General features: G+C 46.1%; 1 protein-coding gene across 1 annotated transcript; it reads right to left on the bottom strand.

Annotated features, from left to right (window-relative positions):
* Positions 1–9964: 9964 nt before the first annotated feature.
* On the bottom strand, positions 9965–11185 carry LOC119656246 (putative gustatory receptor 2a). Its single transcript, XM_038062660.1, has 4 exons — positions 10415–11185; positions 10273–10341; positions 10112–10201; positions 9965–10033 (listed from the first exon to the last, which is right to left on the bottom strand). The coding sequence occupies exons 1-4, from the start codon at positions 11183–11185 to the stop codon at positions 9965–9967; spliced, it is 999 nt and encodes a 332-aa protein (XP_037918588.1).
* Between the last annotated feature and the right edge of the window lie 6725 nt (positions 11186–17910).

Raw genomic sequence — 17910 nt, 5'->3', positions numbered from 1 at the left:
TCAGACAACTAATCGGCTGGTCACAAACAAATATTTCTTGCCATCAATGAATGAGGATGTTAACTCCTGGGCAAGAGAGTGCATCGCATGTCAGAAGTGTAAAATCACTAAGCACACATGTTTTCGGAGCTAGGCAAACTCCTAAGCTTCAAACGCCATCGGACCATTGCATACCACCCGCAATCCAATGGGATGCTGGAACGCTGGCATAGGACTCTGAAAGCCCCATAATGGCATACGATGACTCTTCGTGGTCGCAAGCCCATCCTGAGGAGTTTACCGCCAGCTTCGCCGAGTTAGTATACGGGGACAATTTGAGACTCCCCAGATCAGCCCTTTCCATCACTGAGCTTTTGCGCTTGCTCCGGGACACCGCGGACCCTCGTCATTCCGTCATTCTGCAATGAAAGCTAACACCCCCAAGGACCTGGACGTATGCACACACATCTTGGTTCGCGTGGATGCTTCCCGAAAGTCCTTGCAACCACCATATGAGGGCCCTTGTGAAATGTTGAACAGGGGGGAGAACGTCTCCGTGTCCAGGCTAAAGCCTTTTGTCCCCGGGGCTGAGGTCTAGGAGAAGAAAGTTGCACGGTGCGTGAGATTTGATCTGCGCCTCTAAAGTTGATGGGCCAGGAGTCGGGTTTTATCAGTTAAACCCATTATCAGCTTGGGGTGGGGTAGTGTGGGGCCACCTTGCACCTACAATGTATTAGTTTTATTTATTACAAAGAGTTACGCTAGTATATTCCGGAGGGGCCTTTGCTAGTCGCCGCGTCTGTGTCCCTGTTCCTTGCTTGAGCGAGAAGAAGAACATATGGGCGATATCGACACGTAGGCGACATCCGAGGTAAAAGACACGTCGAAGCTTACCCGATGATGACGATAGGGCCGCCGGAAAAGGGATGGTTTGGAGATCGTGTGTTGGGCGGAAATCAGTTACGCTGATAGGTGGTGCTCGTCGCCACAATTATGTCTCCTTGATATGCTTCACTCTCGCTATAAAGCGGCACAGAAGGCTCTAAAGAAGAGCATAAGATCGGCTAAACGATCATATTGGAGACGCTTTTGCGAAGAGCCTAACTCTCTTGAGGCAATCTCAAAGCTGAAGCGGATTCTGGTCAAAGAACGTAGCCAGAAACTGGGTTATCTACGTTTACAGAATGGGAAGTACACAGAAAGCGATGAAGAAACGGCAAATCATTTGCTTGAAGTACACTTCCCAGGCAGCATCCAAAATCTAATCTCGGGGCCAACAGGTACATACAGCCCTCAACCGAGAGACTGGAATCTGCCATGCAAAGTAGTATCACTGGAGCGGGTGAAATGGACATTTAACTCGTTTCATAGATACAAGTCTACTGGTCCGGATAGCATCATCCCTGCGCTAGTAATAGAAGGAATGGATGCCCTGGGTCTACACATTCGGAATATATATCGTGCATGCCTTGCACACGCTTATATTCCAATTATGATAAATGGCGGGATGTGAAGGTGTTGTTCATTCCCAAACCAAGAAAACCGACCTACACAGACGCAAAAAGTTTTCGACCGATCAGCCTAACGTCCTTTCTGCTAAAAGGACTAGAAAGACTAGTAGATCGGTTCATAAGAGATACACACATTCCTAAGTGGCCACTTCACCATAGGCGACAGCACTCCATGAACTTACGGCAAAAATTGAAAAGGCGATGTCCGAAAAAGAATACGCCTTAGGTGCAGTCATGGACATGGAAGGTGCCTTCAATTATGCCTCATTCGCGGCAATTTATGATGCGGCAAGACAGCATGGAATCGAACCGCTGCTAATCAGTTGGATCCTTCACATGCTAGAGTTGAGAAAAATCCACATATCGGTCGGCCAGAAGTCTATTGAGGCAGGATGTCTCAGGGGCTGCCCACAGGGAGGGGTTCTCTCTCCACTGCTATGGCTCTTGGTCATGGATACCTTGCTGTGGCTCCTGGAGGACAAAAAAGTCTTCTCGCAAGCATTTGCGGACGACCTAGCCGCAATAATTACTGGCAAGTTTGCGGACACAGTATGTGACCGCTTGAATGCAACTCTGCATGTAATCCACAGCTGGTGCCTCCGCAATGGAGTCACGGTGAACGCTAGGAAGACTGGACTAGTTATGTTCACTAGGAATGTCAGGTGGGGCAGCTATACGCTACCCACCTTAGCACTTGGAGGTGAAACGGAAAGCGGCCAATGACGCATATAGGTTCGATATCATTGGGCGTGGGAAGGTGGCCAATCAAACGGTCATGCGTCTATCTGGAAATTCCTTGAAAAACATCCGATAGCCCTGATGCCGACCGATCATATGGTTTCCAGATTCGTCTTTGAAAAGACATATACTGTCATAATCACCGAAAGAGAAGAATGGTCGACAAGTGGCCATGAGTCTTTTCAGATTAGAGACCTAATAATCTTCACCGACGGGTCAGTCATGGAGGATGGATCGGGCGCAGGGGTGTTCTCGGAGAATCCGATTATAGAACTGGCCCGACCCCTCGGAAAAATGACGACCATATTCCAGGCGGAGATATATGCCATTTCATTGGCAGCAGAAGAATGTCTGCGACAAAAATGGAGGGGTCGCACCATTCGAATCTGTTCCGACAGTCGGGCGGCATTATCAGCACTAAATGGCAACAACATATCAAGCCAGTTAGTGTGGAGTGGTTATCAGGTGCTGCTGAAACTTGGCCGACTGAACAAAACATTCATGATGTGGGTGCCGGAACACTCTAACATCGCCTGTAATAAGGAGGCTGACAGACTGGCTCGCCGAGGGTCTGGATCCACAATGGTGGGACCAGAACCAGCTTTTGGAATCCGACCATCTACTGTCAAGTCTACTTTGAAGGGTGAAATTGCAAGGATTCACGCAAGCGAGTGGAGAAATTTGGACTCTTGCCGGCAAGTGAAAATCCTTGTGAAGGAGCCTAGGGCCACTAGAGCGGCATTTTTGTTGTCCCTTAAGAAGCGGGACATGAAAACCCTAGTAGGGCTTTTGATGTGTGCAGCCAATGTGAGGAAGAGGAGGAGACGACCCTGCACTTTTTATACAGCTGCCCGGCATCCTCAGATCTCAGACGAAGACACCTTGGCAAGGTTTTCTTCAATGAAGAATCTGTTCACTCTCTGCCTCTGGAGAATGTTCTAAGATTCGCTAAAGCCTGCGAACACCGTAGGCGGGAAGCCATTGAATAGGCAACTTACGGGGATAGTACAATGGGCCTAACAATGGCCTGAGTGCTCGCAGCTACGGCTCCCCCCAGTTAACTAAACTAACTAACTATGCTTCACTCTTGAGGCGCGATGTGAATGGTGGAGGGGGTGGATCATGGCTAGATTAAGGCGCTGCCCTAGATACACTGACACGAAAAAGAGATTGATTGATTTGTATAGAAGGCTGGGCCATACCTTCCTAGATCGTGCATAGAATTTATGGAAATAATTAACAAAACCCCTTTATGTCTTTATGTATGAAATCAATTCGCTACGAACCCAATACCAACATTTTTTTCCTAGAAAAGATCATACGTGGGTGGAGTGTTCATAGAGTATTTATAAATTGAGGGCTGGCGATGATTTGTATTTAAAGAAATGCTTTTCATCTTCCACGTGATTTCCACTTCCTCATTGACATTTAAGCCGTGAGTGGAAGCTTCCATGGACAGAGTTCATGGCAAGTCATAAATGAAGGAGTAATAATAGATTAGAAGGATTTAAATATAATTCTGGTTAAGATACAATAAAAATCCTTCAGTTGCTTTTGAACTATTCTGAGGTGGATACCCATTTATATCTGGAACTCTTTAAATTTATTGAATCATAAGGAAGTATGGGGTCTCCTTCACTTTCGTTTGTCTATTTGCGATTTATGCAACTGGTAGGATACACCCAACTGCACTATTGTCCGAAGAAACAGGAACTGTTTCGCAGCAAATTTCTGGTACTTTATTCAATAGTTCTGTGCATATTAGTGACAACATGGGTGACATATGCTTTGATCCAAATCGAAGCTCATTGGAGTTCTCTAGGGATCAATAGCGTGTTGGAGACTATCGAGTATATTAACCTTATTGGTGGAGGAGCAGGATACATTAATTCTATTGTGCAATCCATAATCCATCGTGGCAAGCACCTAGTACACTTCCGGAAAACGATGGAGGTCGATAAATTGTTCAAGCAAGTATTGAAGGTTGATATCCCCTGGGAACATTTTCGAAAGAGGATCGGAAGAGTGGCTAGAGGAATGTTTCTAACGAATTTTGCAGTTACGGTTTACATCCTGGCGACAGCTTTGTATAAAAAGTGGTATAACTACGTACATTACTGGCTCCTGTACAGGATTCTATACAACTTTTGTGGCATGCGCTATTTCGAGACTTACATGGTTGTTAGCGCTTTCAAATGGATGTTCGACCACGTCAATGAGTGTCTGCAGGAGCTTAGTTTCGTGGGCAGAAAAAATATGGACGCCTATGAAATAAAGAATCGAAAATTTGGATTGTATCTCACGGAGATGACCTACCAAAAACAGAGCCACCAACACAGCGTTTATTTCAGATTCAAAATATTGAGAAGTATCTATAATTTGCTCTGGGAATTAAGCAAAATATTCAACGATATTTTTGGGTTATCCTTGTTAGTGAATATCGCAAGTGATTGTGTATCTTTTGTATCTTTGAGCTACTGGATTTTGACTATTATGACAAGGTTTTCAGCTGGACTTTTAAACGTTATTATTCTGTTTGGAGGGATGATATGTTTGGTGCCGCATTTACTCAATCTGATACTCATCTGTCGGATCTGCTATTTAACCGTACAAAGTGTGAGTGCAAGAATCCTTTGACTAATGTACAAATTTTTATGTTAACTCCGGGTGATTTCCAGGCAAGCAGAACTGCACTTTTGATCCATAAAATTCCACACGACTCCGGCAATGAAAGCCATATAACACAAGTAGGTATCCTACTGGCTATTCTCAATTTAGATACATTAAAATCTCTTATGTAATACAGATTCCATCATGAAACTCAATTTCAAATTCCAGATTGAAGAGTTCTCACTACAACTCCTCCATCAAAGGATTGCATTTAGTGCCTTCGGTTTCTTCAATATCGACCTGAACCTGCTCTACACTGTGCGTAATATTCTTCATTTATCCGTAATTTAATATAAAATCTCTTCCAGGAAAAAGATACTAACTTGCTTCTATTTAAATTTTCCCTTTCAGATTGCCGGAGCAACTGCGACTTATCTAATAATTCTCATCCAATTTTACTTGGGCGCACAAAGGGACTAGAGCTGGATCGTGATTTGTGACCCTATCTCTGATGATCTGCACATCCTTTCTTGCTGACTTTGAGTTTCCATCATATTATCTATAGTATATCCGGTTTAAAACAAAGTTTAGTAATCAATATCGAATAAAAGATTGCAATTAAATCTTCAAGTTTCAACGCAATTACTATGAAACGCAGCTCCTTGAATAGTCAGAAGGCGCATCGTAAAACATCAGAAAGGAACACTTTGTAGGTCCCTGAAATGAATACGGAGGATGACGCTATTAAAAATCGAAGAAAATTGAAAATTTCCGCGACCCCCGATTAGGAAAAATGGTCAAAAATACGAAATCGTCCGATTTCCACGGGCGATGCCTCGTTCGAAAGGGAATGGCGCCCAAATTCAGGAAACGCAAGAATTTTAACGCTACGATTTCGGGGAGGCGAGATATCGGGGGAAATGCGCCGCCCAGGGGGCTCCTGGAAATCTACGAAAAATGAAAATTTCCACGACCCCCGGGTGGGAAAAATGGTCAAAATGGTTTTACGGGCGATGCCTCGTCTCAAAGGGGATGGCGCCCAGATTTAGGAAATGCAAGGGTTTTAACGCTACGAGTTCGGGGAGGCCAGATATTGCGAGAAATGCGCCGCCCAGGGGCTCCTGGAAATCGAAGAGAAATGAAAATTTCCACGACCCCCGGGTGGGAAAAATGGTCAAAAATGCGAAACCGTCCGATTTCCACGGGTGATGCCTCGTTCGAATGGGGATGGCGCCCAGATTCAGGAAATGCAAGAATTTTAACGCTACGAGTTCGGGGAGGTGGTCAAAGGGTAGTAGGTCCCAGGGCGAAACGTGGATTGGTACCCACGATGGAGCATAAAACCTGGGAAACGCCTGCTGAACCAACACCAACAGCTCTACTACCAAACCTTATCTCCACCTCCACGTGGTGACCGCTCGGAGCTCTTTCTTAACGAAAAGCTGCAGGCGGAGAGACCGTTGACAATTTCTCCTATCTAGGGTCGAAAATCACAACCGATAACAACTACGATGATGAAATCCGCGCAAGGTTGTTGTCAGCCAACAGAGCCTATTTCAGCTTACAAAGACTGTTCCGCTCGAAACGTCTCACCATAGGGTCAAAGCTCTTACTGTACAAGACTATGATCTTGCCAGTCCTCATGTATTCCTCGGAAACTTGGGTTCTTAGCAAGAAATATTGCGAACTCTTGGCTGCGTTCGAGAGAAGAATCCTCCGAAGAATTTTTGGCCCCCTACATGAGGATGGACGATTCCGTAGCCTACACAATGACGAAATCTATGAGCGATACCATGACCGTCCGGTTGTGGATAAAATCCGGCTCAATAGGTTACGGTGGGCGGGTCACTTAATCCGTATGGATGAAGATGATCCCACCCGGAAAGTCTATAAGGGCAGTATCTATGGTAGAAAAAGAAGACGAGGCAGACCCTGCCTAAGATGGAGCGATGGCGTGGGCCAGGATGCCAGACAGCTTTTAGGGATATCGAATTGGTGGACCTCGGCGCAAAACCGGGATGTCTGGAGTTCCTTATTAAGGCAGGCCTAGACCGGATACCGGTTGTTGCGCCGTTGATGATGATGATACAGGCGGAGAAGGATGAAGGCAAGTCTCCCGCACCTAAAAACGGGACAAATTGTACTAACTGGTCCTCCAGGTTGGGGGTTGGGTAGACAACCTTACACGGAAAACCGATCTTACCAAGCCGCAGAAGGAGTCTCGGACAAAATAAACTTTAGAACGACGAACCCGGCAACAACAACGGAATAACGATTTGCGCATTTTCTCATGGAACGTGCGCTCCCTGTACAGACCGAACGCCGATACTCTGTCCCAATATAAGGCAACAGTAACAGCGTTGCGGGAAATGCATTGGACAGGGACCGGTTTCCTGGAGAAGAGTTGCTACACCATATACTCTAGCGCCCATCCAGTAAACCATGTGCTCGGAGTAGGTTTCTTAGTCAGCCAAAAAATGAAACCTGCTGTTATCGGCTTTGAAAATATAAGCGAACGGCTATGCACTCTGCGTTTGCGAGGCAAGTTTAGAAATATAAGCCTCATAAACGTTCACGTCCCTACAGAGTGTTGGGAAGGATACCTTCTACGAATTGAGTGGACCCTAGAAGCCTGTCCCAAGTATGATATGAAAATCATACTTGCAGATTTCAACTGTCAAGGAGGGAAGGAGCCCGCATTCAGGCGATACGTCGGCTCCCACAGCTTATATAGGGATACCAATTATAACGAACTGCCGATTATTCAGTTAGCAGTATCGCGCGAAATGGTTGTTGGAAATACCTGATTTGCGCGGAAAGCGCACCACAAGCAACAATGGGTTTCTCCAGACGGGACCACTTTCAACCAAATTAACCACGTGCTGATTGAACACCGCCATGACGGGAACATGCTGCCACCACCAAGTATAGAAGAAAAAGTAAGTGCGATCCACCGCCTTAACAACCATAACTCGTCAGGAGTCGATAGAATTACGGCCGGATTCGTTAAATATGGAGGCGACCAACTAAACCAAGCAGTTCATCAACTGATGCTCAAGGTGTGGAACAACCAATCAATGCCTGACGACTGGTAACGAGCCATTGTCTGTCCCGTACATAAAAATTACAGAGGTATCACGTTGCTGAGTACCATCTATAAGATATTCTCCACTATCTTGCTAGGCCGGATAGCCCCATACGCCCAGAACATCATTGGCCCATACCAAAGAGGCTTCACTCCAGGCAAATCAGCCACAGATCAGATTTTCTCTCTGCGGCAAGCGATGGAAAAACTGTTGGAATATGGACATCAGTTACACCATCTTTTCACCGACTTTAAAGCCGCCAATGATAGCATAGCCAGGGTAAAACTGTACACGACCATGAGAGAATTCGGTATCCCGACGAAATTAATAAGACTAATTAGGGTGACCCTGACCATTGTGCGAGGCCAGATAAAAGTAGCAGGATCACTCGCAAGACCATTCGACATCAACAACGGTCTACGACAAAGGGATGCGCTATCATGCGTCCTCTTTAACCTGGCCCTCGAGAAAGTGATCCGTGATGCTGAGGTAACTGCAAGAGGAACGACCCTCTCTAAGTCCACCCAACTACTGGCCTATGCTGACGATATCAACATCATCGGAAGAACGATCCGAGACGTACAAACTACCTTCATCCAGATCGAGCAAGCGGCACATCAATGAAGGCAAGACAAAATATATGGTGGCAGTGTCAGCACCAAAAACCAACCAACCAACAACATCAAACCGCACTGATCAAACGGGAAGAATAAAAATAGGAGCCTACAGCTTTGAGACAAGTTGAAAATTTCACCTATCTAGGGTCGAAAATCACAACGATAACATCTACGATGATGAAATCCGCGCACGGTTGTTGGCAGCCAATCGAACCCAAACGTCTCACCATAGGGTCAAAGCTCTTATTGTACAAGCAATGATTTTGCCAGTTCTCATGTATTCCTTGGAGACTTCAGGTTCTTAACAAGAAAAATTCGGAGGATTTGTCGGAGTTGGCAAGGTTGCATCCTATCACCGATATTATAGACGTGCTTCATGCTGCTTCTCCGGAGTTCGTGGAGGGATTCAATGGGCAATGACATCTTTCCCCAAACATCTCGACTACGCTGATGCTATCCGCTTGCTCTCTTACCATTCTCATCGGGTGATGGACGTTGGCTAAATGGTTGTTGATTTGAAAAGAGAGACAAGCAAAGTTGGATTGAAAATAAACACCAACAAAATCAAGGTTGTCAATCTGAAGGGTCAACGCACTCTCCCTATCTGTATTAATGGGCAGAGCATGGAAAGGGTCGATCAATTTGTATATCTAGGAGGTGTGGTTTCTGCGGATGGTGGCATTGAACTGGATGTTTCCCGATGCATCAACAGCTCTACATTCGCTTTCGCCGCCCTATCTGAAATCTGGAAATGCAATTATGTCAACATCAAGATCAAATTGTCTGTGACTGTTCCATGTTAGTATTATTTCCGTATTGCTATATGGGAGTAGCACATTGAAAGTGAACTCCACTGTTACTCAAAAACTCCAAGCTTTCGTCAAAACCTGTTTGTGTGGTGTCATCGCGCTTGTCTGAAACTATCTCAAACGAAGAATTTGGTCGGCGCACAGGCACTTGTATGCACTGTGATCGGAAGACGGAAGTGGCAGTGAATAGGTCACACTTTAAGGAGTGGCGATAATTGCATTGAGGGCTACGCCATCCAGTGGAGTCCACTCTCGGAAGATGACCGACTAGTGGGCCGCCCCAAGGCGCAGAGCGGTAGAGGACGAGGACGAGTGCGATCGTCTCGGGAAGTCGTGAGGAAGAGCTAAAGGACATTTCAGGTAAACGCGAGCGATGGGTGGAAGGTGTGGTTGATCCGCAATATACTATATAGGTATATGGTTATAAGATAGAATATGTTGGAACTATGGATTATTGAATGACACCACTTTATGTTAAGCTTATCAAGGCAAATTTTCATCTAATCTTGAAAATATCTTTCCAGTACAAATCCAAGCGAATTTAAAGGTAATCAACAGATACAGTAACCAGAAGTATCTAAATGATCAACGATGGTAGAGAGCACAGTCCAGTTCTAATCTGCTTCCGCATTCAAGTAGAACTGGATGAGAATTATTAAATAAGTCGTAGTAGTTCCAGCAATCTGAAAGCAGAAATTGAGTAAGATTAGAATGATATCTTTTTTGTTTATGCAATTTTATACTAGACTTCGGGTACGTACTGTGTACAGTAGGTTCAAGTCGATATTGAAAAAACCCAAAGCATTAAATGCAATCCTTTGATGAAGGAGTTGTAGTGAGAACTCTTCAATCTGGAATTAGAGATACAGTTGCACTATATAATGCATGGCTTTTATAAATTTCAATTTACAACCACACTTACCTGTGTTACATGACTTTCATTGGCCGAATCGTGTGGAATTTTATGCACCATGAGTCCAGTTCTGGTTGCCTGGAATAGTACCATCCAAGTTTTGGCATAAAAGTTCGTTAAATATATTAGTCAAAAAGAATCTTTTACTCACACTTTGAACGGTTAAATAACAGATCCTACAAATAAGTATCAGATTGAGTAGATATGGGACTAGACATGTGAAGCCTGCAAACAGGAGAGCAAAGTCTTTGAGTCCAGGCGAAAGTCTTGTCATTGCAGTCAACATCCAGTAGGTCAAAGTCAGAAAAGATATAAAATCACTCCCGATATTCACTAACAGTGACAGACCGAAGATATCGTTGAATATTTTGGTTAATTCCCAGAGCAAATTATAGATACTTCGGAATATTTTGAACTTTAAATAAACGTTTTGTTGGTGGTTGGGTTTTTGGTAGTTCATCTCCATAAGATACAATCCGAATTTTCGATTCTTTAGTTCATTCGCGCCAGTATCTCTTTTGGCGAGGAAGCTAACCTCCTGTAGGCACTCGTTAAGCTGGTCGAACATCCATTTAGAAGCACTGATAACTACGTAAGTCTCGAAGTAACGCAAAGAACAAAGATTGCTTAGAAGCCTGTATAAGAGCCAGTAATGTACGTAGCTGAAGACTTTGTTGTGTAAGATTATCACAAGAATGTAAGTCGTAACTGCAAGATTTGTCAAAAGCATCCCTCCAGCTACCCTTGCGATCCTCTTGTGGAATTGTTCCCAGCGAACGTTGACTTTCAATACTTGTTTGAACAACTTATTGACCTCAATCGTTTTTCCAAAGTGCATCAACTGCTTTTCATGGTGGACCATGGATTGCAGAATAGAATTAATGTGTCCTGCTCCGCCACCAACAATATTAAGATACTTCATTGTCTTGAATATGCTATTGGTCCCTGGGGAACTCCAACTGGCTTCGATTTCGACGACAGCATATATTAACCAAGACACCATTACCACGCATAGGATTATCGAATAAACTATCAGAAAATTACTCCGAAAGAGTTTCTGTCTCCTGGGACAGTAATACAATTGAGTGTATCCTGCCAGTTGCATAACTCGCAAAAGAACAAAGGAAAACGAACGAGATTCCATACTTTCTCCTGATTCAACAAATTTAGAAGATACTAGATAGTTATAAATAAGTATCCACCTTGGAATAGTTCAAACACAACTGAAGGTATTTTAGGATATCTTTATCTGAATTATATTTAAATCTTTCCGATCAATTACTGCTCATTCATTCATGAATTGCCGTGAACTCTATCGATGAAAGCTTTCACTCATGACCTAAATGGCAAGGACGGAGTAACCACGAGGAATATGGAAAGCATTTCTTAAAAATCTCCAAGTCATAATCATATCTGAACTTATAAATACTCTATGAGTACTCTTTTTTTTTTTTTGTGCGTACACGGAGGTGGAAAATCTTAGAAAGACACGTCCGCCGCAGCGGGCGCGTGTGGGATTCACACCCACTAAAAACCACCCCCGGTCTCTCCAGCCCCAGCCCCGCGGGACCACCATTGAGGTATTACTTCGCGGGGTAGGTTTGCTCTTAGGCACTCATCCTTCTCCTATTTGCAGCTTTCCTCCTTCTTTGTTCTTTCAGCAACTCCTCCTGCATTTGGATGATTGCGGAGCTAACCGCAAGCCACTTCTCCTCGGACTCCAGCATGTCAGTAACCAAGCTCTCCGGGGTCCCGCTCCTGCCCAGCACCTGGTTTAAGCTCCTTCTCTCCATCGCAAATCGTGGGCAGTGAAACATCACATGCTCTGGATCCTCCGGTATGCCATCGCATCTGGGACAGTTCGGAGAATCATCCAACCCAAAGCGGTGCAGATACTGCCTGTAGCAACCACCGTGTCCCGTGAGGAACTGGGTAATGTGGTAGTTGGTATCCCCATGTTTTCGCTCAAGCCACACCCTAATGTTGGGAATGAGCCTGTGCGTCCACCGACCTTTCGCAGACTCGTCCCATCTGCGTTGCCAGAGATCAAGTGCCTCTGACCTTGCCGCATTTCTACGCTGTGCATGCCCCTCCATATGTCTTGCATTGTACAGGACACTCATTTCTTTGGCCAGAATGTCAACCGGGATCATACCTGCCACCACCAATACTGCCTCATCTGATGTGGTTCTAAAAGCACTGCAAACCCTCAAAGCCATCCACCGGTAAACCGAGTTCACCTGCTTCCGTCTCTGAGAATTTGCAAGCGCCTCTGCCCCCACAGGCGACGAGTAGAGCAGGATGGAGCTCACCGCTCCGGCTAGCACCAACCTCCGGCAATGTTTCGGTCCACCAATATTTGGCAACATTTTTGCAAGTGCCGTGGTGGCACTGGCTGCCTTTTGGCATGCATACTCTAGGTGTTCCCTAAAACTCAATTTGGTGTCAATTATTACCCCCAGGTATTTGATAGCCATGTCCACCGACCTCGACTTTTACAGTGTTATTTTTCCTGCGTTTCGTTATTAAGACCGCTTCCGTTTTCGCGTCCGCCAAGGTCAGCCCGGCCTTTTCCAGCCAGGACTTTACCGCTCTCACTGTTTCCGTTGCGTAAATCTCCACATCTTCTTGGTGTTTTGCTGCAACAACCACAGCTAGGTCATCAGCAAAGCCGACAATCGTAGTCCCCTCTGGGACGGAAAGAGTAAGCGCCCCATTATACATGATATTCCACAACAGGGGACCAAGTACCGATCCCTGTGGTACCCCGGCTGTGACAATGTACTCTTTGGACAACTGGGGCTCTGCAGGCATACTCGATGAATGTCCCTAATATATTCTAGCAACTTCTCCCCAGGAGTCTTTATGTTAAATATGCTGTCCCACATAGTTAAGTTCTGGGAGTTTTACGAGAGAACCCGTGGAGGTAACACCGCGGAAGGCTAGCGATTTGGTGCGGCGTGACCACACAGTATTCCTTGCCGACGGATCAAAGGTGGTTTTTGGATTCGGAGCCGTAGTATTCTCAGATGCGTATGGTGTAGCGGAGTCGTTGGATTTTTCAGGATATGCTAAGGTACTCCTAGCAAAGGTGCTATTGCAAGGTTCAAGTCCTAAGCGTGGTGTAGTTATCATGACCGACAGCCAAGCTACCATTAAAGGCTTGTTTTCAGGCTAGAGGGGCAGTGCAGAAACTTACTAATTATTATATAGTTGTGTTGTTTGAACAGTAATATGCTTCCCTATGCACAGGAAGCTCTTGACACCTTTGACCCCCCCTCCCCCCCCAACCGAATTGACGAGAAAAGTTATCTATTTTTGAATTTTCTTCTTATTGTTCGAATCTTCTGATTTAGCTATGCCTGGAGGCATGACCACATATCTAGTCTCCAAAAGTTGATCAATGTCACTTATTGTGACGGGCATTTTAGGGTCTCGTAATGATGAGTCAAACTCCCTTCGGGTCGCCTCACCCATCTTCCTTGTTAGGACGAACGGAATGAGTAGAACTCCTTCGTCAGAATTGAACCCTGCTTTCCGTAAGTTCTGGACCGCAGACAGCATCATATCCAGTGCCCGTCCCAGCCTTTTTGAGTCCTCCTGAACGATTTGAGGGAGGTCAATTAACGCCTGGATATCCTTCTCTATTAAGGCTCGGTGATTACTATACCGACGGTCCAGAAAAGTCCGTGTTTGCGAGTAATTCTCGCCATATGCCCCGAAATGGTCTATTACACGTTTTACATCCCCTTCAATTTGCTCATCAAACGCTCTGCATATCCGATTTCTGAACCATCGTACACCGAGTTGAATAAACTTTTAAACGGCTTGCATTATACCCCCACTAAATAAAGGGATTCCTGGGACTGGTGGACTGGGTCTTAGCCGGTACTATCGATTCCAAAACGGAAGATCTTCCGAGCTGGCGTGAATAGGACCAACTCCATAGCTGAATCGATGCCATTCTTCATTGGTTTGTTTCGGTCGTTTGGATTCTGATTCTCCCCGTCACCCCCAACTGAACTTGTAAACGTCCTGGTAGCCTCCGAAGGAGGAGCAATAAGGTCAAGCCATCTGTTGACGGGGCCTTATGGTCCTCAGACCGCGGAACTGTTGCGTGATTTGCACCAACTACATTCGATACTGAGGAATGACTGGGTTGAAATTCCTTCACCGACTGAATCGTGGGCGATTTTCCTGCTGCACCTTGCAAGGATCTCAGCTTCTCCGCGATCTTGTTCTCTTCGGATATGACCGTTGGATGCACTTTGCAGATGGACTTAACTTCCTTACAGACGGCCAAGTCACCATTAAGGGTTTGTATTCAGGCTAGAGGGGCAATGCAGAAACACATTGAATTGTCTGGGCAACACGTTCAAAGTCACCCTCTTTTCCATGGGTACATAGAGGAAAATTAGCAGGCCGACCAATCGGAGAGGCAATGTTCAGCCGTTGACAGTCCCTTGGTAGAGAGAGCATTACCAAGCTTATTGCATGACGAATCTCCATACCCTTACGTCTCCAGTAAAATGGTCGTTGGGATTTCTCAGCAGCAGGACTTCAAACTGTCAGGGGGATATACTGGGGGTGTGTTGCTATCAAATCCAAGAAAAATCGAGGGTTTCTAAATTAGAAGTACTCGACTCGGAGTGCATGGTCGGTTGGCGAATTGGGAGCCTAGGATAGTGGAATCTGAGTAGATTGGTCGACTTTGACCGAAGTAAATCAGTCCTGCATAGACACGCATTCATTTTAAAAACGACACAGCGAAACAACGATATTCACTAGAAGAATATATTTTTTTTCGTACACGAATTGGGAAAGACGCGTCCACCCCAGCTCCGCCATTCAAACACCGGGGCTATAGCAGGCGCGTGTGGGATTAGCACCCACTAAAAACCATCCCGGTCTTCCCAGCTCCAGCCCCATTTAGATATCACTTCGCGGGGTAGGTTTGCCTTTAGGCACTCGTCCTTCTCCTCCCTTCGGGTTTCCTCCTTCTTTGTTCCTCAGCATCTCCACAACTAAGTTCTCCGGGCTCACGCTCCTGCCCAATACTTGATTTAGGTTTCTTCTCTCCCTTGCAAATCTTGGGTAGTGAAACATCACATGTTCTGGGTGTTCCGGTATGCTACCGCATCAAACTTTTCACCAATGACCAATGGTGTTATCAGGCGCAGCTGAGGCTTCACGAATGCTTTTTTGGAGCGTCCCCCGGTTCGGCAAAAGGTTTTAGTCTTGACAAGGTGCCGACACCCGAGCTTTAAAGAGTGTTCTTGGCGCCCCAGGACTTTAAAGGGGCCCTCATATGGGAGGTGCCTTCGAAAAACATCCATCCCAATAAGGACCTGAGAGCATGTCTGGAGATCTCTGGGGGTGTCGACTACCGGCGTTGTATGTCGGGAAGGCAGAGTTGGTCGCAGTTTCAAAACCGCATCCTTGAGCAGACGCTGCATGTTCGAGTCGCTTAACACCTCATTGATATTCAATAAATGGTCGGGAAAGGAGCAGCAGATCTCCGCAGGGCTGGCTGTGAACTCCTCTCGGCGGGCTGTGCGGAGGTCGTGGAGGACGAAAGGCAAGGACTGCGACTATGACAGATCTCTGCGAACCATTGAGGCGACCTTCAGCGCCCAGTGCCAACGTTTCAACATCCCATTGGACTGGGGGTTATAGGCAGTTGTTCTGTACCCTTTGGAACCCAGGAGCTTGCCTAATTCCGAGAAAAGAATAGACTCAAACTGCATTCCCTGGTCCGTGATGATTCCGGCTCGTACAACAAAGCTCAGGATCCATTCTCGACAGAGGGCTTCGGCACGCGATTGTACAGTAATGTCAGTTAGACGTATTGTTTCAGGTCACCGTGTAAACTTGTCAATGATTGTGAGGCAATACTCGTGCGAGTCTCGCAAAGAGTCAACGATGTTGAAGTGGAAGCGCTTAGGCCATTGAGGGAATACGCCTATTTCTTGTTTTACATGCTTGTACACTCTCTCTGTTACACTCTCTGGCCTGAAAGTTTACGTCCTTGTTCATTAATGACCAGAAGTATTTTCCGATGTCTAACCGGTTCGTCGTCCTGATACCTGGGTGCGCAAGATCGTGTACTGCGTGAAGTACTTCCTTGCAAAAATCGACCGGAGTAAGTGGCCAAGGTCCCTTGATAAAACGTCTGCAACGACTTTGTCTTTTCCAGACACATGTTGGATGTTGGAAGTAAACTTGCAGATGACGCTCAGTTGCCGAAGTTGGCGAGGAGACGTTGTGTTGGGTTTTTTTGTTTAAGCCCGAAAGCAAGGGGCTTGTGGTCCGTGAACAGAGTGAACGGCCTAGCTTCAAGGGAGAAATGGAAATATTTAACAGAGAGGTACGTTGCAAGTAGCTTACGATCGTAGGCGCAGTAGTTACGTTATGCTGGGTCGAGTCGTTTAGAAAGGAAGCTCAACGGTTGCAAGGTTTGGTTCGCCTGTTGCTAAAGAGCGGCGCCTACCGCTCTGCCTGAAGCATCGACGGCTAGGACTTGTTCGTCATTTGTCTAAGGTCCTCGAGTTCTTGTCGTATGTTCCTAGAAATTTCCGCAACCACGGCGAACGCGTACACTTCGTGGATTTTATCGACAGTGGCGGACCTCGAGTTCACGCAGGCCAAAATAGCGCAGGTGCTCTCTGGAAGTCGCTGCAGCCATAAGGATTTTCACAGCTTTGAGCCGACCTTATTTCCACACAGCTGCCCCATTTCTCGATGCAGCTGGCTGGAGATATGGTATGGAAAAAAGTGGCATCATTGTCGCAAAACGGGGCAACTGTACGATTAGGCGTTGCTGCTATCGCTGCGACATAAGAAACATAAGATAAGATGTAGCTGATGGTGTTAATGCGGCTGAAGGTGCTGGGTAAGATGTAGCTGCCACCTCGGAATATACCGGTATCGATGTAGGGATTCTAAGATACAAATTGAGTCGGTGCTTATCTCCAGCTTCGGCTCCACTCCACTCCAGTCCACTTTCAACCGAACACTTCCTCGCCATCAGAAAACTAGCCTGGAACCGTTCCATTACTATTACTTCGGGCTTTCCTTCCCGTTGTCCTGCCTTATGGAGCTTTCCAATCAGGGAATTCTTTTCATTCACCATTAGACGACTTAAGGTCAAAACTCTCTCTACTAACTGCGAATAACCGATACACGCCGGGAGTTTCCGGAGCTGTCCTCCTTGTCGTCGTCGATGGGATGATGTGAGGCTAGCTCTGCCAAGGTTGTAGTTGTGGCGTGTATTCCAGCCAGCCCCTTCGGGCCCCTGGTCGGATAGTGTGGATTGAACCGATATTTGTAGACCGTGACCGTCCGTGAATTACGAGATCAGCTAAGCGGAGGTGGGGCCTCGTGGAACTGAGGTAGGGGCCTTGTCCCCGAGGGCATACCCGCTCCTGGCTATTGCGGCTTGTTCCCTTGCACACGTTGTGCTGGTAAAAACTTAAATAGCGAATAAAGAAAATAAAAATGAAGAAATAATGGGAATGGAGAATGAATGGGCTGCTTGTACGCAGCACGATAGTACGACGCTCGCCCCACCCCCTAGCGAAGGACGCAGAAAGAGCTGAAATGCCCAACGAGACCTCGGCATGCGGCACCTACGATGGAGACGGCAAC

Source organism: Hermetia illucens, chromosome 4 (assembly GCF_905115235.1).
Source record: "Hermetia illucens chromosome 4, iHerIll2.2.curated.20191125, whole genome shotgun sequence".
Taxonomy (NCBI): domain Eukaryota; kingdom Metazoa; phylum Arthropoda; class Insecta; order Diptera; family Stratiomyidae; genus Hermetia; species Hermetia illucens.
Note: the sequence above shows the minus strand (reverse complement) of the source record. Positions and strands in the feature narration are given on the sequence as shown.